Source organism: Notechis scutatus, chromosome 2, assembly GCF_049901735.1.
Source record: "Notechis scutatus isolate UNSWTSFEM ecotype Mainland chromosome 2, rNotScu1.2, whole genome shotgun sequence".
Classification (NCBI taxonomy): Eukaryota; Metazoa; Chordata; class Lepidosauria; order Squamata; family Elapidae; genus Notechis; species Notechis scutatus.
Genome location: NC_142010.1, coordinates 135,825,215 through 135,851,813, shown reverse-complemented (window position 1 = coordinate 135,851,813; position 26,599 = coordinate 135,825,215). Strand labels below are relative to the sequence as shown.

The 26,599-nt window shown below is 40.1% G+C and overlaps 1 protein-coding gene across 1 annotated transcript in view; it reads left to right on the top strand.

Annotated features, from left to right (window-relative positions):
• LOC113420158 (uncharacterized) overlaps nt 1-26,399 on the top strand; it is a 47,466-nt gene extending 21,067 nt beyond the window's left edge. Inside the window, exons 3-9 of the mRNA XM_026679964.2 lie at nt 11,846-11,906; nt 14,785-14,880; nt 17,577-17,744; nt 18,318-18,443; nt 19,800-20,020; nt 21,032-21,087; nt 21,355-26,399. Of these exons, the coding sequence (XP_026535749.2) occupies nt 11,846-11,906; nt 14,785-14,880; nt 17,577-17,744; nt 18,318-18,443; nt 19,800-20,020; nt 21,032-21,087; nt 21,355-23,270 (2,644 nt within the window). The 3' untranslated portion in view covers nt 23,271-26,399. The remainder of the gene's footprint in view (nt 1-11,845; nt 11,907-14,784; nt 14,881-17,576; nt 17,745-18,317; nt 18,444-19,799; nt 20,021-21,031; nt 21,088-21,354) is intronic.
• Nucleotides 26,400-26,599: the final 200 nt, after the last annotated feature.

The following is a 26,599-nucleotide window of genomic DNA, read 5'->3' as shown; positions in this document are numbered from 1 at the left end:
AAGAGGGAAAGAAAACTCCAGAGAGGTTCCTGAGACAGGAAGTCTAGTCCTGCCAAGAATGTAATAAGGATTAACGGTGAGGCAGTTTCTGTAAGCAACACCAGAATGTTTCCTTCCTGCCTTCCTTACAGGATTAGATCAGTAATTTCTTCTAACAACCGGTTCTCCGAACTGCTTAGAATGTTAACAACCAGTTCTAGCAAATAGGTGCGAACTGGTAGAATCCCACCCCTGATGCCGTCTGGAAAATCCCCATCATTTTGACACAGTATTCCTTTATTGCGAGGAACCTGCCTAAGAGCAATGTGCCAAGTTACACTTGGAGATCTCTGGAAAGATACCTTCTAATGTTTTTAGCCACCAGACAAGTTATAGGCTTTCATATTACACACTCTGTTGACTTTTTCCAAAGCGGGTGAGGACCAACTGCAGGCAAAAAGCAAGCAGGGACACCACATTTATTTGTGAAACTTCTTTGTTTCATGATGTCACTGCGGTTGTTGTTGTTGTTGTTGTTTTTAAACAATTCAATAAGATACTTAAATGTTTCCTTGCTCATGCTAGACAATTTGCAGCTGGTTCTTGGGCTTGCTTTGGTTTGATTTGAGAAACAGAATTTCCCAATAGGATAAGAAGTACCAAGTTAGGGGGACTAACCATTCTTCAACCTGTAAGGAGTTTTTAAATCTTTTCTTTCTTCACTCCCTGTGTTAGGGTTACCTATTAATGATTACAGCTCAATTATCCTGAATAATTTTGCTTTTGCGTTTATCATATCCGCTAGGTTTGTTTAGTTTGAAGCCCGTTAAAGATTGCTCTTTCTTTTTTATAAAAGGCTCAGAGCCAGCCTTGAAAAAAAAATCAGTGTACATGAGGTGCAAGTCTGTGCATCTCACGTTGTCATCTAGCACAGTGCCATACTCCCATCCCTAATTGTCTATCCTTCTGCTACAGACATTGGGAGTTGGAAAGGAACCTTCTACTTCCATTGTGTCTTTGATACCAACCTCCTCTGCAACCAGTTCTGGTCAGAAACCTGTGGCAGGTTGCCACGCTTTGTTTGGAGAGCTCAGGTATCTTGAAAGTCCTCTCTCTGGGTGGGCTGGGTCCAGTACTGGTATCTGTTCATTTGCAAAGAAGAGGGAAAGAGGAATCTGGCGGTCTATATTGATGAGGCAGGCTGTAATTAAGCCTAACACAGCCTGGCTACAAATCAAACATTCCAGCCAAAGGGCAGAAAAACCAGAAGAACCAACCTTTCTGCCATTATCCTTCTAATGGGGCTTATGAAATAGGTAGCTCCCAGGGTGGGGAGAAGGTTCTGTCACCACCTGTTTTGTCTTTGGAAGAGCGGCCTGTTCCTGAAGCCTTTGGGCGTTTCTGTTGCTGATTCCTTTTCGTTTATAGTTGCTGCAAACATGTCGTCTTTGCTGCTGGCTCAAGGTCTTCAAGGTTTGCCTTGGGAATCGAACTTCTGAGGCTGGGACTTGGCACACTGAGCACCTGCCTTTCTGCACATTCAGGCCTCAAGAGTCCTTCCCCAGCTTAGAAGGACCAACAGTGTTGTTTGCAATAATTGACAGCTTGAAGTTTCTGAATGGGCTACACCAGGTACAAATTAACTGCTACAATGTCCTACCAGTCAATGACTACTTCAGCTTCAACTGCAACAATACAAGAGCACACAACATACAAACTCAATGTAAACCGCACCAAACTTGATTGCAGAAAGTACGACAGCAACAGAGTGGTCAATGCCTGGAATGCACTACCTGTCTCTGTTGTTACATCATCAAACCCCCACTCCTTTAACCTTAAACTATCCACTATTGACCTCATCCCATTCCTAAGAGGTCTGTAAGGAGCATGCATAAGTGCACCATCGTGCCTACTGTCCCTGTCCTATTGTACCCATTTATTCATACCTATTTCCTGTATTCTTACTGATGTTTATACTTATTCCTATTATCTTGTAAGTGATTGACAAATCGAATGAATGAATGAATGAATGAATGAATGAACCTTCATTTTGACTAAACAACTAGCTAGTATTTTGTGGTTTTTATGCACGTACCTAGGAGTACTGGTAACAAAGTGGTTAGAACCAGAAGTGGTATTCAGCAGGTACTGACCAGTTCTGGAGAACCAGTAGTGGAAATTTTGAGTAGTTCGGAGAATCGGCAAATACCACCTCTGACTGGCCTCTCCCCCATCTATTCTCTGCCTCCCAAGTCCCAGCTGATCGGCTAGGTCTTCTTTGGTTGCCCTGCACAGGAGAACGGAGCTGGAAAGCAGATTAGTGGAGTGGGGAGGGAATGGATATTTTCCAGTATCCTTCCCCTGCTATGCCCACCAAGCCACGCCACACCCACCAAGCCACACCCACAGAACTGGTAGTAAAAAAAATTGAATCCCACCACTGGTAAGAATGCAGTATTGCAGGTAAAAACCTCTGCCCACAGTCTGGAATTCAATCCTGATGGGGCTCAAGTTTGACTCAGCCTCCCATCCTTCCGAGGTTGGTAAAATGAGGACCCAGATTGATGGGGGGGCGCAATAGGCTGACTCTGTAAACTGCTGAGAGAGGGTTGTAAAGCACTGTGAAGCAGTATATAAATGCTCTCGCTCTTGCTAGTATTTTACACACATTGCATTTCTAGATCTGTCCATCCCTAGTTCAATTTCTTATTCCAGAGCTGAAACCTGGTAAGGCTGTTTGTGGCTCCAGCCTTATTCAGACATCACCCTTCATTGTGAATAAGTAATAGTGCAGAAATATGTAGATATAGATGCTTGTTAGCACAGCTGTCCACTCTGTAAATCAATGCACACATTTTTAAAAATGTCACTTTTTAAAAGATCATAATGTTACAAAAATAATCTGTCTCATATAGTCAAGCTAGGTTTCCCAACTAATAAGGAATGGAAGAAAAATAGTCTTAAGTATCCATAAAAAGTGAATGACAACAACAATTAAATGTATATTCTACCCAATTTCTAGTAACTCTATGTGGTTGTGGATTATTTATTTATTTTAAACAAATTTTATTCAGTTTTTCACATAAAAACAAAAAGCTCTTTTTAGTGGACAACATATTTCCGGGTCATCACTTTTACACACAAATATGACAATAGTTATACATTCATATATGCATACTTAATTCTATTATTACCTTTTCCATTCCAAACTTTCAGAAAGAAGAGAAACAAGCAAACTAATCCTAGTATCTTACATTAATCTCAATCCAAATATCCTTTCGTTTCATTTCAATTATTTCAAATATAATCCTTTGATATTTATTTTAAAAACAAAAAATAACAATATATGTTTACCTAATATAAAAAAGGTTACCAATGTCTCTCCTTCCTTTTAATAGTCTATATTAGCTTATTAATTTAAATAGTTCTTTAATCTGTCATATTTTCTTTCCATCACACATTCTTTCTATAAATTCTAGATTAATACAAGTTTTAACACAAAAGGAAAAAAAAACAAGCATAGGTTTCCCCCCTTTTACTGCTTTGAGTGTGACACCTCAGTGGTTAAAATATACCTTTATTCCCTCATCTTAATTCCCGATAAACCTTATTTTTTAAGTAATTACAATAATAATCATTACATTTTTTCATTTGGATTCCGCAATATATTTTCCCTCCTTAATTTTATTTCTAATTTTAAAAAGATAAAAGGGAAAGATTGACTATTTAATTCCTGGTCACTGATATTGACCTCATTTTTAAACATCTTCACATTCATTTCAATTATTACAATTTCTTCAATAAACCTCGACTTTTCTTTTAAAGATAAAAATAAAAATGTATATTCATCTAATAAGAGTTATCCCTCCATTAATAATCTATATTACCCTATTTTCTAAGTATTTTTTAATTGCAAATATATTCTTGTTACCCCTTGTCACCCTGCAGAATCCCCCTTTTAATTCATCAACCATTATCTCTGAAAAAACCATTTCTTTTCATCATTTTACTATTTCCGTGTTTCTTTATTTCCTGTACCTGTTTATTACTGCCTCTCCTCCCCCTCTTTTTCCCATATCTCTAGTTTATATCCCTCTCTTTCTTGATATCTTCCTTTCCTCTTTTCTGCTGCGCCTTTCTAACTCTCCTGATTTCACAGGCATTCCCTTTTTTTATTTTCTTCTTAAATCTCAACTTTTTAGCCTTCCTTCTTTCCCCTCGTCTTTGTAGTGTTCTTTGTGTTAATTGTCTATTTAAAATGGCTTCTCCTTGAGTCAACTCCTCCTCCTCTGAAGTTCCTTCTTCTTGTTCTTCAATCACCCTCTCCATTTCTTTTAACACAGAGCAAAGTGATTCGCCTCTTTCCTGTAGTAATTCTCTCATATTTTTAAGTTCCATTCTTAATTCACAAAGAGATATCATCATTACACACTCTTATATTTTATAATCGTTGAAGTCCACAAAAAACACTTTTACTTTCCTTCTTTCTTCTTCAAATTTTCTAAAGTTCCTGATTGTTCCAACCCAGGTTCTATACCAAAAACATCTATCAATCCCACAGGTAGTCTTTCCTTGATTCTTTCTTTATTCTGGTTCTGCTTTCACTTTGTAAAGTTCTTACTTTGTTTCAATATTTCTTTAACATTATATCGGCATAAGTTCATACAGAAACAGGATGATTTCCCTTTTGTTTGAGTTTCAGTTATTTGTCAGAAGATGGCACTTTCCGTTATACAAAGTCTTCACCTTTTTCCCCTATTTTATTTATTTAGGGTTTTTTGAACCTCAATATTCCAGCACAATCCACTCCAATTTGTAAATTTTATTATTATTATTATTATTTTTAACAATCTTAAGTCTAGCTTTATTTTATGCCTTTTTATTGCCAAAATATTTTAGTCCAATTTAATTAAGTCTTTAGTTCCGACTTCTTCCTTTCCCAGTTCGAAGCCCTGCTTAGCTGTCAAAATTATTTTCTTATTTTTTTCCTGTCCCTTTGTATTTCTGCCACTCACTTTTCTTTTTTTTTAAAGTTCGATGTTACCTTAATCCCAGGGTACTTTTGTTTAGTTGTTTCACCCAATTGTCCCAGCTCAGATGTTATCCACCTCTTTCTTCATTCCTGCACAAATCTTAGTCCAGCTGAGTCCTCTTCTTCAGGGTGGCCATTTTGGACCACCACTTCAGTCGTCTTTGGGGGGAGAAAGACCAAGCCCAGGAGGGGAGATGCAGCTCCCCTCAACCTGGCTTGTGGCTTCCCCTTACTCCACTGCCCCTCCAAGGCAGCTTCAGCCCCTAATCGCAATGATCGGGGCTCTCCAACAAAAGAGCATGGACCATAGCTGCGGACAGTCGTGATCCACTATCCGTCAGCGAGGAGGGCTCAACACGGAAGTCCCTATGTGGTTGTGGATTATAACTCATGTGTAAGCATTAGAAGAAAGTTCACAGTAGATAAACATATGCTTTGAAAGTAGAGCTTCCAGATTCAGTGCCAGGCAACTCCAGGTAGAACTGGAAGAGATGTTTTATATGAAATAATTAGGCATAGAAGATGAGGCTATCATAGGCATACTGAATAACAGAATAACAGAGTTGGAAGGGACTTTGGAGGTCTTCTAGTCCACCCCCCCCGCTCAAGAAGGAAACCCTGTTTCAGACAACTGGTTGTCCAATCTCTTCTTAAAAGCCTCCAGTGATGGAGCACCCATAAGTTCTGGAGGCAAGTCGTTCCACTGGTCGTTATCACTGTCAGGAAATGTCTCCTTAGTTCTAGGTTGGTTTCTCCTGCCTTCAGGTGCTTTGGAGAACAGCTTGATTCCCTCTTCTTTGTGGCAGCCCCTTAGATTTTGGAGTACTGCTATCATGTCATTCCTAGTTCTTTTCATTAAACTAGACATACTCAGTTCCAGCAACCGTTCATATGTTTTAGCCTCCAGAACCCTAATAGTCTTTGTTGCTCTTTTCTGCACTCTTCCCAGAGTCTCACCAACTTTTTTTATATTTTGGTGTTCAAAACTGGTTATAATATTCCAAATGTGGCCTTACCAAGGCATTGTAAAGTGGTATTAACACTTCACATGAAAGTTAGAATGTTTATAGGTAATGGCCTGTTTGCCAGGAAGAAGCCTCTCTTATGTCATTACTAGATTCTAGAATGGATTTCCTTCAGAATTATAAACCACCAGCATTTCTCTGACATCTACCGTATTTATCGGCGTATAACACGCACTTTTTTCCCCCTGAAAATAGGGGGCAAATGATGTATGCGTGTTATACGCCGATATAATGTTAAGAAGCCTTCGGTGAATGCTGCTGGGATCGGGGATCAAGGACACAAATGAAAGAAGGGGAGGGAGGAAGCAACCGAAGCCTGTCCTTCTCTCTGGGTCAGCTCTGTCAGTCGCTCTCTCGCTCCTCCACCAGCACAGGAAGAAACTGCTTCAAAGAAGCGGGGCTTTCCTGAGCGCCCGTTTCTCCCCACCCCACCCCGCCCCCCGCCCGCCCGCCCGCAGTGCTCCGTTCTGCCTGCCTGCCTGCCTTCGTTAATGGTTGAATCGGAACAGCTTCGGCTGAGTAAAAGAGGCGAATAGTTATTATTCTCAGCCGAAGCTGCTCCCAAACAACCAGAAACTAAGGCAGGCAGGCAGGCAGGCAGAATGGGACACTGTGGATTGAAGCGCGCGCGGGGGGTGGGAGTGGGGGTGAAACGGGCGCTTTCCTGAAATTTCCCTCTTAAAATGAAGATGCGTGTTATACGCCTGTGCGTGTTATACGCCGATAAATACGGTAATTAACTTGACTTCTCTGTGATAACATCTTCCCTTTGAAACAACATTCCCCAAAAGTTAAGAGTGGCCCCCACCTTGTTGCTTTTCAACAAAACTTTGGAAGACATGGTTTTGTTGGTAGACTTGGGGCCTCATGCAAATCAAATTAAGTGACTTGTCTGATTGTCCCATGGGGTGGGCACCATGGGGTGAGGGCATGAGGTGATTTTTCAAAAAAAGGTGAGTTTTTAATTATGAATTTTTAATGCTGTACACTGCCTGGATTTGCTCCATATGAGTCGGGCAGCTATATAATTTGTTTAATTAATAAAAAATAATCACAAGTGAAGATGTTGTACTCTCATCCCATCTTAAGCACCTAAGCAAACCCCACTTCCCTTTAAACATATGTATTGACAATCCCTCTTTGGGGGATGATAGCATCTTGTATATACTTCCATCACTCCTGGAACTGCTCACATTGCTTGCTAGACTTGTCTTACCTTTTGGGGAATGTTTACATGTTGAATTAGATGGAATAAGAAATAAAGCTCAGCTTAATTTGCTGTAAAATGCTCTGCTACACCTTTTATGAAGAATGTAAAATCAAATGAAGTGCAGCTGATTTCATATACATGAGCAATTAATATATGTGTGGCATATGAGAAACAGCTGGAACAACCGGAACAACCAAATAATGTAATTTCAGAAAACTACCCACTCTTGTTGTTAGGGAGGAGTGACTTAAATAGCAGAAAATCAAATCAAGTTAGTTGACAACCATTTGCAGAACTGGCCCTCTTCTCCATGAAGAATTACTGCAATGTGAAGAATCTTATTGGAGGAACATTAGAGAGAATGCCTGTGGGTTGCTACTATATTTTTTAAGAGGCACTTGCTTTGCAGTGATAAATTCCTCATTCACATTCTTCCGTTTGGTTGGGTGTTTCAGAAACTAAACAGACCAGCATCCTCCAGGAATCCTATACTCATCAGCCTTTCCCTTACCACATTGAACATATCACTCCACAAGGAAGTAGACTGTCTGCATGTAGCAGTGTCAAACCCAAACCAGACTTAGGGAAAATGAGTCAGTCAGGAGAAAACAAGTTCATGTCACGGGATATATGGTTCAGAGCTATTTTGGCACCCATCAGTCTCTCCATGGATATGTGGTCATCTATTAAGCCACTGAATATGGTCATCTCTTTGATCTTTAAAGCTCCTGTTAAAAAAGGAAGTAGGACATCAGTGACAATGGAGAAATTATCCAAATAGTGTAATCCCAAGAGCAGGGCAACATTGATTCCATAATGCTCTAAATGAGGGCTTTTCCAGTATTAGGACTTTGGGAAGCAAGTCATCAAGGTTGCTGCTATGATAAATGAGAACATTTGGAGAGATTTCAGTGTATTTGTTTATATTTAAATCATGGGAGGGGGGTAAATTTTAGCCTTCTGTTTGGTTTACTGTTGCTGGGAAGAAAATAATAATAATGCACAGTCCCAAGGAAACCACAGAGAGTAGAACAAGGCCCTCCATTATTAACCAAATTTGAAACCTCAGTAAACTTAGAACTTCAGTATATTAGGTTTAGGACTATCCTAGGACAGTGGTCCCCAACCTTTTTTGTACCACGGCCCGGTACAAAATGACCCACGGACCGGTACCAGCATCAGCACGCACGACCAAGGCAAGGCGAGCCGAGCGACTGGCCAGCCAGCTGTCCCCCGCTTCTCCCCACCACCTTCAACTCCTTCTTTGTACCTTCTCGCGGTCGATGGGCTTTTCGGGCTTTTTCTTAATCTCCTCCTGAGTAACGCGAGACTCCACCGCCATCGGGACGGCTCTTCGTTCAAAGCCCCCCCCTCTTTGACGAAATTAGGGCGTGAGGATTCCTTCAGCACCCAAACGCCACTTTCCAACTGACGACCGACAAGGTCACCCGGAAGCACTTTCTCAAGCGCCGTCGAAAGAAGATGGCGGCGCCCGCATTCTTTGCGGCCCGGTACAAAATGATCCACAGACCGGTACCAGTCCGGGGCCCGGTGGTTGGGGACCCCTGTCCTAGGAGATCACTAAGGAGGAAATCAGTTTAGAGCTCCCCCTTCCATATTATCAAGCAAGCAGGTAGATCAGAATTCTCCAAACTTGGCAACTTTAAGACTTCTGGACTTCAACTTCCAGAATAGCTGGCTGAGGAATTCTGGGAGTTGAAGTCCACAAGTCTTAAAGTTGCCAAGTTTGGGGACCCCTGAGGTAGATAAAGTTTATGTGGGCCTTCCTTCTATATTAGTCTAAGGCAGGGGTGTCAAATGTGCATCGTCGTGGCGGCATCACGTGACGTATCGGGACGTTTTTCCCCTTCACTAAACCGGATGAGGGCATGTGACGCATCAGGCCCGCGGGCTGCGAGTTTGACACCCCTGGTCTAAGGTAAGTGACCATGTTCAAATTTTAGGAGTCTTGCAATCATCCAGGTCTTTAGGTTTTGTTTTCACAGCTCCTCCAAAGATTGTTTTCAAGTAGATATTTTTTTGATGTGATAGAAAGGAACAATTACACAGAGAGCAATATCTTAACCATACTTAATTTAATTGGGATTTTATTAGGCTTTAATTAAATGTAATTTGTCCCATCTTCTGCAGAATTTTCAGCATGCCATTCAAAGCGCAAGTATGGTCTTCATCCTGAGCAAAGCCATGGATCCCATTTAAAATCATGATCCGGCTTCACAGGATCCTAACTGATGACTGTGTTTTTATTCTTCTGAATTTGTGGAATTTGCTGTAATTTATCCAATATAGTGACAAAAATACATAAAAACCCATTAAAATATGATTTAAGATACATATTTTGAGAACACTATTTTCCAAATATATATTTATAGTAAATATTGTTTAAATCAATGGTCCTTAAATTGGGGCTTATTTGGGTTATCTCACCAGGCTCAAGGTTGACTCAGCCTTCCATCCAGTGGTGGGATTCAAAAAAAATTATGACTAGTTCTGTGGGCGTGGCTTGGTGGGCATGGTTAGAGAAGGTTACTATAAAATCTCCAGTCAGAGGTGGGATTTGCCGGTTCTCCAAACTACTCAAAATTTCCACTACCGGTTCTCCAGAACTGGTCAGAACCTGCTGAATACTACTTCTGCTTCCATCTTTCCAAGGACCCAAATTGTTAGGAGCAATATGCTGACTGTAAACCGCTTAGAGAGGGCTGTAAAACACTGTAAAGCGGTATATAAATGCTATTGCCATTGCTATTTATATTTGAGTTGAGGATTCAGTTTGTGACTGCTGTTGCTAAGATACTTGTATAAAACAACACCATCAGTGGTGATAATGGCAATGACATTATGTGAGATCAGGAAATTTGATCTGGACGGAGATCAATTTGATCTGGACGGAAATGATCAAATATAGAGTGATTCATCTATTCTGCCCTATAGATATTTGGGTTCCCATAACAGTTGTACCCACAGTTGTTTCTTGGCCCTGCTTATTATTGTTAATTATTGTTATTATTTCCAAGCCTTTGGGCAGGGATGGAATCATGAGGGGGGAAAAAGCTGACCAACATTGGTTATGACAAATAGCATCCCTTAATATTTAAAAATGAAAAGACCTCATAAGCATTTTTAGAAAAAAGTGTTGAGTGAGCGCATCCCAGAGCTTTACTTGAAGTGTATTTCCCCCTGGGCTGTAAAGGCATCTTATGGATTAATAGGGCAGGGAGAAAATTGATGAATATTTTGGAATTCATTGTTGGAATCCCAAAGCTGCTTTTTTGTGTGTGACTGGCTACCTAATATGACCGCCATTTTGTGAGAGTGCCCATGACATGATTTCGAAAGCCAGAGGTACGCTTTGTCATTTGCTCAAATTCAATGGAAAATCCTTGGTGATTTCCTGAGATGAAATTTGTGTATCCCATGACAACATTAGTGGCCCCTTGTAAAGGCAAACACTGGCATAAGAGCAAGCAATATATTCTGAATAAGCATGCTTCATTTCCCTGATCACCCTGATAGCACTGCTGAGTATGTTAAGATTTTATGAAGCTTACTTAGATTATATAAGCAATTACTGTGTCCCTTCAGCTAGCAATCCTTTCACTTGCAGGTTGGTATGTAAAACCTGAGCATCTGATATTAGTTGATTTCACAGACTGTGTCATATGGAATTATGATACAGGTGGTCCTCAAGTTACAACCACAATTGAGGCCAAAATTTATGTTGCTAAGTGAAACATTTGTTAAGTGCCCCATTTTATGACTCTTCTTGCCACAGTTGTTAAGTGAAGCATTGCATTTGTTAAGTTGGTAACACAGTTGTTAAGTGAATCTGGATTCCCCATGGACTTTGTTTGCCAGAAGTTCACAAAAGGTGATCGCACAACACTGCAACTGTCATAGATATGAACCTGTTGCCAACTATCTGAATTTTGATCACGTGACCATAGGGATGCTTCAACAGTCATAAGTGTGAAAAACAGTTGTAAGTCACTTTTTCAGAGCCATTGTAACTTTGAACGGTCACTAAATGAACTATGGTAAGTTGAGGCCTACTTCTACTGAGATGGCCAGTAAGAGGTTGTGCCTGTAAAACCACAAAAATGTATTGCACCAGGGTGGGAAATGGGACAAATTATTGGAAAGAAATGTCTTTTGTTCCTTGACACAGTCAAAGTTATGAAGTCCCATTAATTGTCATTTATTCTAAACTTAGTTATACAGTCATTACATTTTTCTGCTATTATTTTCAAAATAATTGTTGTGTATATTATTTTCCCAGACACTGCATAGCTGCTTTGGTAACTCTTCAGGGTAGGGCTAGTCTCTCATGAGTGTGCACCTGCCCAGCTACAAGTATAATAGATCCATATGTTGGTGTTTCTAAGAGTTATAATAATTCACAATTACATGAACAGATGGCCAGGTGTAGGGTTTTTGTGGGATGTTTATTTGTCTGCATTGGAATCACTGGTTTTCCTAAACATAAAGGGAGTTAATGTAGAAAACATAAATTATACAGTCTCTTTTAATGATATCTTTTGGCATTTCATTCATACCAACCAACCCTCTTTAATTTAGATATGAAGAAGAAATAAACAAACGCGCTGGGATGGAATTCAACTTCACAACACTTAAAAAGGTAGGCAGAGAAACATTCTTCAGATCCAAGCAGAGAAAAGCAATTCAAGGGTCTAGGTAGATAAATCATCTCGAGGTTTGATTGAGCTTTTATACAGATAACAGAATCAGAGTTGGAAGGGACCTTGTGGGTCATCTAGTCCAAGAAGGAGACCGTACATCTTTTCTGACAAATGGCAGTCCAACCTCTTCTTGAAAGTCTCAAGTGATGGTGCTCCCAGAACTTCCAAGGGCAAGAATTGAGCTTTTTAAAAAAAAAAAAAAAAAACATTTGAATTGGATTCACATTATCTGGTAATTCAGTTTTTACATTTTTGAAGTTTTGCTTTGTTTTTCACCTTTTTAAAGCTCTTTATCATTGCTACAACTTTTTTCACTGCCACTTAGAAAACAGGTATAATCCAGAATGTAATATAACTAGATGGTTGTTATATTGTTCATGGAATGAACAGGTAAAAATCATAGACGTGCTGGTTTGGGACAGTGGTCATGAATTCTTAAAGAGTTTTTCATGATTATAACTTTTCCTCTGAAAAGCAATTTAAAAGAAAGAAATTCAGGTCTTTTTCAGGATCATCTAGCATTCACTACTGATTTTTTTAGTCAAGCATCTAATTATATTGAATCTATTTAATATATAATGGAGAATTTTCCACCATTTCCATTTCTAAACTTTTTAATGATCCTTGTCCCAGTGCAAAATTCACTTAGGCCAGCTCTAGAAGAATGATTTTTCAGTGTTAGTTGTGGTGATTTATGTGGTGCTTAAGCATCAAAAATTCTTATTAGGGCAGGCTGCTATTATTAACTGTAAATTCCTTTTAATTGTGTTCATCCTGTATTATACACAGTTGCCTTGTTTATTCCCCTGATGTCTTTCACTTATGATTAAGTGATGACTAGTGGGCCAGCCCAGATTCCTTTTATTTCCAGTATTATTAAAATATTGTGGAAATGATATGTATGGTAGAAAATGAGACCTGTAGAGGATGTACATAACCTGACTTCCCTAAATCTAGAACTCAAAATTTGCAACTTAGAAACGCAAGGCAGACAGATCTCACCCTCTGTGATGACCCATAGTCTCTCAAAATAACCCAAAACCCAAAACATACATTAAAGTCTGGTAATGCCTTCAACTTAACTTCACTGTTTTATTAGGCACAGTTTAAAGTCACAAAAGTAAATAATGAGGCAAAAATAAAACCAAAACAAACCACATTGACAAGAGTTCTGAAGCAAGCCAAGATAATTAATCATACATTCCAGGAAGATAAGGGAGGAGAGTCCATAGGAAGAACGCCAACAAAGATAAACCTCTTTCAAAGAAAACATTAAATTTTGACTCCAGCAATTCTGACTACGTAGTTACAAACTTATATACATAGCTCCCAGCTGCAAGCCACGATGAGGATCATGGTAATCTCCTCCTGAGTAGACCTCGCTTTTCCCTGATCCTCTCCTCCCTGCGTGCCCTAGGATGGATAGGGGATGGGCCTGGATCCTCCTCTGATTGCTCAGCCGACCTCTGCCCTTCCCCAGCCTCCTCCACCACCTCTGGAGCCACACTCCCACTCCCTGTTGGCTGTTCCTCCTTTTCCTCAGAGTCAGTCTCCACCAGGGGCATGACACCCTCCACCCAATCTGGGTTGGATCATTGCATTCTTTGAACAAAAAGCCATCCCCCTGAATGGCACGCTGTCCCAAACAATGTCAGTGCCCCTCTGAGTTATTGCAACATCAGCAAGTGCTGCTTATTCCTGGTTAAAGTTATTGTATTTGTCAATTATTACTTATTTTTACACATTAAAGTACTGTATTTATAAATTGCTGTATGAATGCCATAGAATCTCCCTAGAACAGGGGTGTAAAACTCGATTTAATTGAGGGCCACATGGGGGGGGCTGTTTCACCTCGGGTGGGCGGGTGGGCATGGCCAGCTCAATATCACTCATGTTGGGGACACCTGTGGTGGGCCGAGCACTCTGCTAGTGAAAAAGGAGCACCGGAGAGCCGCATGCAGTCCTCCAGAGGTCCGTTTTTGCTGGCAGAGTCACCTCAGGCCAGTACTTCACTGTTCCCAGGGCAGCCTCACGGGCCAGATCTAAGCATCCCATGGGGCTGGATCCAGCCTGCGGGCCTTGAGTTTGACACCCCTGCTCTAGCAGATATGCCCCAAGACAGTATTCAGAATTTTTAAAAAATCAAATCCACAACCTCTAACCTCTCAGACATCAATATAAATGGTGACTTATGACAGTCGCTTAATGATGGTTTGAAGTTCTGATAGAACCCCTCTTAAAAAGCATTCAGATTTGACAGCCCCTGCACAAAATCATGTGATTGCATTTTGAGTAATCAGCAAATGGGCCACATATATGTTTGCAGTGTCCCATGGTCCCATGCAATTTATGGCATTTAACTTCAAATTTCTAGCAAAAGATGCTAGTTTGTTCAACAACTGCAGATTTGTTTATCAAAAATGTGTACAATCAGGTTGGTCATGTGGTGACCCCTCTTATGACTTAGGACCAGAATTCCATGCTCAATTATGATCCTAAATCACCTGAATTTCAAAATGGCAATTATAGAAAGAGAAGGCTCAGGTCATTTCTGTTTGTTTCTAAATTGTATAATTGCTATATTACCAATGGGGAAAACAAGCATTTTGCGAAGATATCTCAAGGAAATTCCATTGGCAGAGATTTTTCTCAATTAAAATCAAAAATTCTGACCAAATGCTGTTTTCAAATGGCAGTGGCAGAATGCTAATCCTGCAAAGAACACTCTCTCCTTCCGTTGCGTGAAATTTATGTCAAAAGCTCCAATTAAAGTGAAAAGTTGCAAACTCTTTTTCTCTGATCTTCATTAATCCATAGGACCTGGACAATGGCTTTCTCCACAAGACAGAATTGGAATCAAAACTAAGTGGACTTCATGCTTGGGTGGAGTTAATGAATACCATCCATGAGCAGGTAAGAAAAAGAGAGAGAAAGAGAGAAGGAACGTTCTGGAGTGGAGTTAGTTTGTAGTAAATGTCTAATATCTAAGTTATTGACAGCTGGTATGATCATCATTTAACAAACACTGCTTATTTGAATTTTGGACATGCCCCAAAGAAAAGGGCACTTACTCCACGAAGGCCAAAGATATGTTTGCACACCGGTGCTGCTTGTACTACTAGATGCAAAGAACATCACCAGCCCTAAAAATAGATGGAACTGACCTACTACACTGGGAAATTAAATAGCAGACCTGCTTTCCCCCATCTCCTGATTTTATCCTCTCCCTTTCTTGTACTCCCACAAGCACCTTACCATAAATATTTGAAGCTTGGAAAGATTGTTGACATAATAGAAAAACAAAGTATATAGTGACAATTATACAAATTTTCAGAGAAGCAGTTGAAAACTTTCATACCTGCATAGAGCTCCTCAGGCTTTGTGCCTTGGAGCATGTGCAAACTGAATCAACTCCCACTCTTTTATTATTTTTACATTGGATTGCTGTCCTCCTTTCTGCTAATCATTAGCTTCATCACATGCCAGATCAAGTGTAACTTGCAATATCTTGTACACGTATCTTAACTTAATTTGAAGTAGCTATGGTGGCACCTAAGAAGAAGAACCAGTAATCTGTGTCAGTCACAGGCATTCCTGAGTGCACCTAGTGTGCAATTACATCTGTTACACATCCTAATTATTTTCACCTGGTTCAGTAGGGAACCCCCTGGTACTCGCTCAGCCCCTCTCACTTTCACTGATCTAGATATACAGTATATACATAATCAGACTGGAATTCGTCTTTCTCATAGCCTTGAGGATCTGTTTCTTAAAACAAGCCGTTATGAAATTCCCCCATCTTTACAGCCCTCTTATCTCTGTCAAGAATGGGTCACTGCCCTGCCTTGGCCTCTGAACTCATCTACAATCACCTACGCTTTATTGTATTAAATACAATAAAGGGAAAATGCTGGAGGCAGGCTTGTTGATTGCTTGTCTAAGAAGTACACGTGGGTTTCCCTTCTATGCTTGTTTCTTGTTTTTTCCATTTTATGTTGCATTAAAGGGTTTCCTTATTCTTACCCAATTCAGCTGCTAAAATTAAAAGCACTACTGGCAGAGGTAATTTGCTGCCCTGTCTCGTTGTATCCAGCTGTTTGTCCCAAAGGTGCTTTTTTCAAGAGGCAACTGGACTTTCTGTTTTTTCTTGGAAGACATTTTGCTTCTCATCTAAGAAGCTTCTTGATGAGAAGTGAGACATCTTCAAAGAAAAAAACAGAAAGTCCAGTTGCCTCTTGAAAAAAGCACCTTTGGGACAACCATAACCTGGATGACTGAGAATCTGCATAGATATCCAATTCTGTGTTTGTATATGATACTTACACTGGAGTATCTGCTTGGTGTTCCATAAGAACTTCAAGAGTGTCTTGATATTCCCATGATCCCAATTTTTTTCTCTTTGGCCAAACAAAAGAACCGGGCCAACCTGAGCTTGGCTTCCCAAGTCCCTCCCAAGTCTCCTTCCCAAGGGGCCATCAGGAGAGACTGCCCGAGGCAGTGATAGTGCTCACCCATCCGTGGACAGGGAGGCAAGGCAACGGCCCGCACTGCATCCTCCTCCGAGCTGAGCCCCGCCAAGTGAGCACCTCTGCCCATGTCACTGCAGCATTTGGAGCTGACGGTGCATTTGGAGATGTGTGGGGACGGGGACGGGCTGGGCGAGGGATGGAAAGGACGGGTGGCTTTGGGCTCTCTCCACTGGACCTGCTGGCCAGGGAAGCAGCGCTGCCATTGCCTCGCCTCCCTGTCTGCGGATGGGTGGGTGCTATCACTGCCTCGGGCAGCCTCTCCCAGTAGCCCCTTCAGGGTCGGGCTGGAGGGACTTTGGAATCCAAGCTCAGGTCGGCCTGGCCCTTTCACTTGGCAGGCGGGCGTGTACCCACGGCTTGTTTCCCCAGCTCTGCCCAGCCCACCCGGCTCCGGTGCGGCCCTGGTGGGATGAGTAGAGGGCCCGGCAGGGAGGCACTCACTGCCTTGGCCAGAGCTCCGCCGCTGGGCAGGAGGGCCCGCCTGTCAGCTGCACTGGGCACCCCAGGCAAAGCTCTTCACACTCTGCCCAGCGCCAGGCAGGGATGGCGGCTGGGCGCTTCTCCCGGGGTGGGCCGATCCTGCACTGTGGCCCCAGGAGATTCGCCTGCCCACGTGGGGTTGGGCTGCCCTCTTGGGCAGGGGAGGCTTTGTCATACCAGTAGTAGGGCGTCGTTTTTAAAAGAATGGGCTTTGCCTTCGAACGATGCCCGGGAAGGTGGCAACAGGAGCGCCTGAAGCCGAGTGTCTCCTCCGGGCTCCGGTTGCAGGGAGGAGCACTGGCTGGCCATGCATGGCTGCGCCAAATACCGTGTGGCTGCGCCAAACGCCGTGGCGTTGCTCTAAATGCGGCGGCAGCACAGAGAGAAGGGAAAGCAACGGTGGCGGAAGGTCTCCCAATACGAAGTGCCCCACCAATGCCGAGGTCAATGGAGGCAGCACCATATCCGGGTGTGCAACAAAAGTACTTCCTAACGGAAAGTATATCCATTCATAGTTGAGCTTCCAGTGCTGAGTTGCAAGATCTAACCACTATAAACTTAATGTATGATTTGCATATTAATCTCAGCCTTTTGATCTAGGAGCTTGAGGAAGTGATGTCCCAGGTTAAAGATGTTTCAGTTGTGCTGGGGATTGACAACAACAGATACATGCCTGATCCCCACCAGATTGTGGAGGATGTGAGAGCTCAGTATGAATATTTGGCTATGAAAAGCTGGGAAGAATTGGAGGCACTCACCCGACACAAGGTATATATGTTCATGTACCATTAAAAGTTGTCCAAAGGACTTTTTGTGAACCTCAGTTGCACTGAATACCACTGAAAAGGAGAATAATTTATAGATGTTTGGTTTTGCCACAGCCCTCCATGCCTAACTGAACTTAAAAGCATGGCACAAAGAAATAGAAAACAGAGACCAATAGAAAATATAACAAAGAGATTCAGCAAGGTCAAGAAAGAAATAAAATCTGATATAAAAAAAATATCTGGATTAAATATAATAATGAGGCAAAGAATGAGAACAGAGAAGAAAATAAGAAAATTCATATGAACTCTAATAAGAAAGCAGAAAATTAAATAATATTCAGATATAAAGCATTTCATTATATTGTTTTAGTATATGGTCTGGGCATGTTGAGTCTAGAGTTCCAGATACGCAAGGTAGGGAGTTTTACTTTTGTGAATAAGGCCCTTGTAGATCACAAAATAATGGTTTGTGGGTGAGTGGGTGTTGACTTTATATTCCATGCTGTGGATGTTGCAAGAGGAGGGGGACAGGAAGCGTTACCGTATGTAATATTCTTTTAATTCTGTCCTTCAGCTGAATGAAAGAGAAGAGTTATGTGCTAAATATGGGGACCATCTCCTTAATGACCGGAGGGTGATTGCTGAGTTAAATATACAGATCCAAAAATTGAGGTCTTGCATTGTCTCTCTGAAAAGCCAGGTAAGAATGTGACTGGTAGAATATTACAAAATCACAGCCCTCCCCAAATACATAGAAATATGCAAATGAAACCTATGCTCTTGACAATAGTCTAGATGTAAAAAGAAAAGACCTAAAAATAAAATAAACATGACCCAGATCCCATATGTTATACATTATATGAAGTTCTGGTTATTTCATCTCATTTTGAAAGTTTTCATGCAAGAACACGAAAGTGTTTGTAATCACAGGAGAATATATTTGTTTGGGTTTTTTTACTTCCTCCAAGTCAGTGTTGACTCCTGGCAACTGCCTGGCTTAATCCTTGTAATTTTCTGGGCAAGATCTTGGAAGTGACTTGCCCTTGCTTTCTTCCTAGGGCTGAGAATGAGTGGCTGGCCCAAGATCACCCAGCTATCTTTGTGCCTAAGATGGGATTGGAACTAAAAGTCTCCTGGCTTCTAATCTGATGCCTTAACCACTAGGCCAAACTGGCTCTCAGAAGAGTGTCTGTGTATACACTCACCTATGTATAAGTATAGATATATCTGAGGGAGATGGGCAGTTAAGAAATATGAAACATAAATAAATAGGTGTAGGAATAGGTTTAGGAATAGGTAGGTATAGGTATGTTTAATTTGGGTTTGTATGAATTTCATTATGCATGTTAAGGCTGCCATGATACAGTAAGTACCATGTTGTTGTCTTAGTAAATTTACTACTCCATCAGTGAGCTGACACATATGATAACTATCAGTTTCCATCATCCCCAGCTAGATGTGCTGGAACTGAAGAGAAATGTGGCCCAAAACATTAGGCAGAAACCAGGCTGGGAGAGACAGAAATGTCTGCATTTATGACAGAAATTTTTGAATATTAATATCTCAAAGAACAAAGGAGATAGAAATTACTACTGGAGAATTTAAGTACAGGAAGCTCATCTGGCTATGTTTGCCCACTCAGCTTTATTTATTTACTTGGTGTGGTTGATATAGAGTCTGATTAAGAAATATAATTATGTATGTTTTTCCTTTTCCTGTGTGGCTTAGAGGTATTCAAATTTGATGATTATCCAAGCTAATAGCAACAACCAAACTATTCCTGTATATTAAAGTTTAAGGGGTAATAAAGGAAAATTGCAAGTGGTGGTAATTAGCTGGTGAAGATATATGAGCAGGCATTTCTCTATGATTGTTTCTGTGCTTGGAGACATGCCACAATTTATATCTACTACTGAAAGGACTGACATGCAGGAGTAAAGACATTTTTGTCTCCTTCCCAGTTCGACTTTTTATTTATTTCAAATGGGAAGAAGGAAGCGAAACAGGGGGTTTGAGACAAGCTTTTCCCCTTATTTGTGATGTTCTGTCTACTCAGTGTCTACATTTAGAGGAAAACATCAAAGATGCTGGTCTACAAGGAGAAACAGCCCTCAACGATGCCAAAGCAAAACTGGCAAAATTGGAAGATGCCCTTTATAATGCCAGGCAAGACTTGGCTCAGTTGGTTAAGGAGTATCAAGAGCTAATGAATACCAAGCTGGCTTTGGACATTGAGATTCTCACTTACAGGAAACTAGTAGAAGGAGAAGAAATCAGGTAAAATTGTTTATTTGAAGCTTCTGGCTATATAGACTAAAAAGAAAGCAGAGCTTAGGTGAATTTGCCTCCAAAATATCTGTTCAAAATTCTCCTGGGTGATTGAACTTCCTTCAGAAATTATTTCAGTATTTAAGCATCTGAGGCCTATGGCATGTCATACCGGGAAGTTTGTTTCAATATCAAAATAAAATTAAAAAATCAGAAAATACCAACAGAGTTATGGTGCATGAATGTCAAAATTTAAAGAAAAAAATATTCAGAATGCAACATTGCATCTCAAACATCAGATTCATATTTTGAATAGGAAAATTGAAACATTTGGCAGGTTTATAATACTTTTTGTTCTGAGAAAACTATAGTTTCTTTGATACAGACACTATGATGTATATAGCTAGTATCTCCTGCCTGAAGAACTAACATTCTAGATCCTGCATGTTCTAGCATTAGATGCTGACACTAGATATAGTTAATGTTCCGAATCCTAAAATCCTTGATCATTAAATCAGAAGTTTGACCTAATCTAATCCAGGTTCCTTTTAAGTCAAAGAATGAATTTAGTGTTTGTGTGGTGTTAGTGTGAAGAGAGTTCTTTCAATTTGCACAGGTTTGGTAGTTAATACATTTAACAAATATTAACAGTCTTCTGGGGGCTTAGAATTCCAGAGATGCCTGTTCACTGGAATTCTAAAGATTCAAGAGTTCCAAAGATCTTTGTATTTACTATCACTATTTTATTAAGTGCTAGGTGCCAGTGACAAATATTCTTTACATATATCTGCAATTCTTAAGGATATGTCAGTGTAAAAAACAGGTGTTTTTTTTTATCCTGGCAGCAAGCATCCATTGTTCTAGGAACTGTTTAGTTTTCTAGGATGGTAACCCTCAAAGTTTCAAGAATTTAGGAAGGTTCCTAAATTCCTTATTTTTAAGTTTTGCCTACATTGCTATATGCTTCTTCTGAAAACCAGTATTTTATAGTAACATTGAGCTAATTTGTTTTAATGACAGCATGGAGTCTCCATCACCTGCATTCATTAGCAAAATCTACTCCAGACCAAAGCTCTGTAAGTTTGTTATTTAATATTTCTTTGAAATGATCATTTTTTTAAAAAGGCATCCAACAATTGTTCAAATCACATTTGTTTTCCCAAATGTTGAAGAACTGAATGAGCTGAGATTATGCAAAGCTAGTGGGATACAATATCAAAAATTTGTGGAATGCTCTTCAAAATTATGTTAATTCAGGTGTATGAGTACTAAAAGCAAAAATAAAATAGAAAATAACATTAAAAAGGGGAAAAAAACCTGTGTTTTGTATTTTGCCTTTGCAGTTTTACCTGACTCTGGCATCACAAATGTCCCAGATGTGGCATCAGGAGCAAAAGATTTGACAAATAAAATGATCCATAGTGGAAGCAGTTTGGTAACTGGATTTTCTAGAAGTCCCAATGAAAATGAAGCCCTGACTGAGACTCTATTTGCCAGAGCCCACAGTGGAACATGTGACAATATCCAAGACGGTTCTGATATTGGAAGTCCAAGTCATAGAAGTGCAGAATATTCCAGAACTCAAAGTGGCGAAAGCAGTAATTCCTCTGGATGTAGATACCATAGTTGTAGAAAAGAAAGCGTACCAGTTGGTTACCAGTCTCAAAGCCAAAGAAGCAGAGAGTCTGCAGAGAATGCTTTTGCTAGAAATCACAGTGGTGGTATCTCAGAAGACAGCCTTTTTAGAAGTTACAGTGGGACTAGCGCGTCCTATATAGAAGGCTGGCTTTCTAGAAGCCAGAGTGATGAAAATGAATGCAGAAATGTTCATGAGAATGAAGGATATGCTGAACCTGTTTCCACAGCCACAAATACTGAAGGTGATGGGGTCCTTGAAAGTGGCATTTCTGGAACTCACAGTGAGATAAGCAGGGACCTCTCACAGGTCAGCCTATCTAGAAGCCAGAATGATGAACCTGAACCTAGAGGCAGCCATGAAGAATTTATTGGACCTATACTTTCTAGAACAAGGAGCACTGAAGATGGTGGAGTCCCTGTAGGTGGCCTTTCTGAAAGCAACAGCAAGGCCAGCAGAAATACTTCATTGGATGACTCTTCTAAAATACAAAGAGACCAAAGTCAAGACTCTACAGATACTATCTTTAGTCAAGGCCACACTGAAGGTACACAGGAGAGCAACCTTCCTAATTCCCCCAGTAATAATAACACAGAGGGTTGTGCTTCTGGGAGCCCTAGTGGTGAGAAAAAAACTGTCTCAAAGGATGGTGGCTTTAGAACCCCAAGTATAAGAAGTACAACTTTAAGTGACAGTGTGTTCATCAGAAGTCCTACTGGTGTAGATGAAGATCTGTGTGAGGAGACAGATTTAAAAATTCATAGTAATGCAAGAGAAAGTGCTTTGGAAAGTAATATTTCAGGAGATCCTAATCCCAGAAAGGAAGAACTTTCACTGCCTGAACCTTCTAATCTCCACACAACGGAGAATACAGGCATCCCAGGTAACAATCCTGGCCTTTTTGTATATGGGAGAAAAAGCAAATCAGAGAGTGGTTTTTCTAAAATCTACACCGACAGAAAAGGAGGCTTAACTCAAAGTGTTTTTGCTAGACCTCACAGCGTTCCAGATAAAGCTGACTATTCTAGCAGTCTGGCTGATGGAGGTGAAGGTTTCGTAAAAGCTGTGGTTTCTAGACTCAACAGAGGCATTTTGGAAGGTGGTTCTTCCAGAGGTCAAAGCAGCAGAAGAGGAGGATTTGTAGATGTTGATCTTGTGAAAGACCAGAGTAAAGAAATCAAAGAAAGTCATGGGGATAAAAGTTGTCCAGATTTTGATGTCAGAAGTGCAAATGAGGCAAAGGAAGGTATCTCACCATCTGGTCATTCCAGAATTGAACATGAGCAAGCAGGCAGCTTCTCTAGAAATCTCAGTGATAGTATAAGTCCTGTAGAGACCTCCACTCCTATTCAGGTACACAGAAGAAAGGAAGATGCTGCCGAACTTAGCTTTTCTAGAAGTCACAGTGGAGAAAGTGAGAGCTTTAAAGCAGCTGATTTATTATCAAGAAGCTCCAATGAAGAAAGCAGAGATACTCAAGAGGCTACTGGTTGTGACAAAGAAAATGAAAAATGTACAGGGGGCATGATTTCTAGAAACTACAGTTATACATGTGCAGTTACATCACACCCAAGAACTGAAACTGACAAGGCTGAAGATGTTCCAGAAAGCGGCCTAAATTAAAGTCACAGTTCTGAAAGTGGAAGGCTTTCCCCATCTGGAATTTATATAGGCCAAAGCGGTGAAAGAGAAAATCAGTCTGAAGTTGTCCTTTCTAGAAGCTGCAGCAACACAACTTTCAATGAATAATCCGTGTATAAGCCATGACAACAGAAATGAGTGAAAGGCCAGCATCCTCACATCCCATTACCTTGGCCTTTGAGGTTTGCTCTGATGTGTATCACTACTTTTCTTCTGGTGAACTGTTGTTATATCACTACCATTCACAAAGTAAGTGTCTCACAAACACATGAATAGGAATCAAATACCACATTCGAGAAGCTTAAGTTCATCTAAAGACTCATGGATTGTGGGTGGGAATTCCATAAAAAGGTTTCTGTTATCAACGTAACAATAAGACTCAGAATTCTGCAGGCTTGAAGATGCTGACCCAAATCTTCTTTGGCTATTATAATTTGTGGGTCATGTTCAGAACTTTACTCATTTTTTTAATGCTATACTATATGGTGAGGGGACTAATATTGCAGTTGTAGTACAGATGTTAACTGCTACCAGTACAAAACATAAGCCAACAGTATATAACTTTTAACCAGTATTATTTACTATATGTTGTTTGTGGTACTTTTTCTGTTGTTTACATATATTATACCAAAATTTAAATATACATTAAAGCAAATAGCATGATGCTTTGCAAGAAAGCTTATTAGATGGAAGCTAGTTAGTCTAATTCACTGCTGATCTTTGGACTGATTTCAAGAATCCTCTTTTTGAGTTGATCCACTGAATTCTTAAAGACAAGGAAAAAAAATTCCATTTGCTTAGAAGGCTTTCACGAACCTTAATGGACACCAGCAGTGAAAACTCAACAGCCAGTTCTTAAAAGCACTGTTTTAGCTGAGACTGTTATTAATCTGTTTTGTCTTGTATGCCTCAGCATTCTCATAGGTTGTTTCATTTTTATTATTTGCACACCTATGCAGGTGGATAAGTGCAATCCCGTGCCTTGCATCCTTTTATCTTTGATTGTAACCTCTGAATACAGTCTCAAATTTAAATCTTCACTCAAGTCTTTGAACTGCTGATAGCATTTCAGCTGCAGATAATTGAAAAGAAATCTCATGCTTGCTTTTCAGTGATGGTAAATGTGTGGCTAGGAAATGGGTAGAAATATTAATAACAATAATTTAACTCATAGTTTTGTATAGCAATTTGCATGCAAAATAGGGAGGAGAGGGAAAATGAAAAAAGTATAGTTGAAAACAAGCTGAAGAAGTTTTGTCCAAATTCAGCTCCTATTGTCTATCAAAATACAACCACATTATGTTTATGCTAGCATGTTGTAATTCTGGGGACATGGCAAGAGGTGGGTGAATATTTTTTATATCTTTATATAAACCTAGATAGTCATATGCCTTTTCTTGTATTTTCAAACTAACTGAAATTATAAAACTGAAATTGGGTGCTGATATTCAAGGATTAGGCATCTGGTGATCAGAGCTAAAAAGAATGTTTAAGAAATTACAAATACAGGTTAACCATAGATTAGTTGGTTGAGCTGGTTGGAAGAGAAGTTACATTTCTTCATCCTCTTATTCCTATCTGTGATGGTACAAAAGTTAAGGGCCTGAGTCTCAGGTTTGTTGTAGGATTGAATTTGATGAAAATGCACTACTTCCAAAACAGAGTTGCTTATATTTAATTACAAAACCCCGTTATTTATATTTAATTCCAGATGTTGTATTAATGTCATTTGTCTCCCGGTTCTCCATCAATTAATCAGCCATTCATTAATGAGCAGGAATTGTATCACGTTTTGGCCATTTCAGAAAAATCATTGAGCAAATTACAATCTTTAAAAAATAAAGAGGGCAAACCACACATGTGATTCCACCAGATGTTATACAGCAAATGGGGCTGTGTCCCAATGCAGTACAGACAGTTAGATTAAGGATGCCTGAAGATAACTGGGGCTTGGAATAAATGTAAGAAAGCCAATTAATAGGCAAACATGGTCAAAAGTAGTGCTTTCTTCTTGTTATTAGTTGCGAAGTCGTGTCCGACCCATCGCGACCCCACGGACAACATTCCTCCAGGTCTTCCTGTCCTTTACCATCTTCTGGAGTCCATTTAAGCTCACACCTATTGCTTCAATGACTCCATCCAGCCACCTCATTCTCTGTTGTCCCCTTCTTCTATTGCCCTCAATCTTTCCCAGGATTAGGCTCTTCTCCAGTGAGTCCTTCCTTCTCATTGGGTAGCCAAAGTATTTGAGTTTCATCTTCAGGATCTGGCCTTCTAAAGAGGAGTCAGGTTAGTGCTAGAATCCACAAAAAGGAGAACGTTTCAATTGCTGAACAAAATGGCTGAATAATTGGGCTTTTTTGCACTAGGCCCTTTGATTACTTTTGAGTTTTTTGCTACTATAAATTAGCAGAATTCTCTTCCTACAATCCCACAAACCTCTAATTGATATCTTACCTTTCTATAGTTTACTTGTCTTGTGTGCCATGGAAGGGAATGCAGTTCCCAGTATTAGATGTATAGGTTACAGAAACACAGAACTGTGTAATAACCTGGGCAGTCCTTAAGTCACAGATGAAGCTAGATCAAATGATGGGAACTAATAACAAGCAACTGCAATTTTATGCATACATATATAGGACTGATTAGTTGGTTGTTTACATGTCTTCAAGTAGTTTTTGACTCCTCGGGATCAAATAAATCCACTGTTAACATCTCCCTGACCAAACATGCAGTACAGAAACAAGCTGAAGAAGGGGAAGAATGGTTCCAACACAAATATGATGAAGGAATGACACTTTGTGCAACTAACTTACCTTGCAACTTTATGCAACCTGAAGTCAGGAAACTGCACTGAGGAAGCAAGCAACCATGTGGGAAATTAGGAGAGAAAAAGGCCATAAAAGTTGTGTGATTGTCCTAACAATGGTTATTTCACATTCCTTAATCTTGGCAGAGAAAACAGTAAATAGGATGTTTAAAGTTGCCTTTATCGTAAGGATCCATAATGGTGTGTTCACCCATTTCTAAAGCAAGGGTTTTAAGACCTATGCATACACTGTAATTGAAAATCATAATTGTGCTAACAAGGAAGTAGTAAATGAAAAATCAGAAATTATTATCTGGTTATATTTTTGGTATTTGACAAAATAATATATTTGTAGCAATTATTTTGGTCTTACTGAAATATAGTCCTTTCCTACTTGCACTAAAATTAAAGCCTGTTATAGCTAGCATTTCTATGCACTGAGATCAGACATTCATGCTTCTGTATTGTTATTTAAATACCATAGATGCACAGGTGAATGATT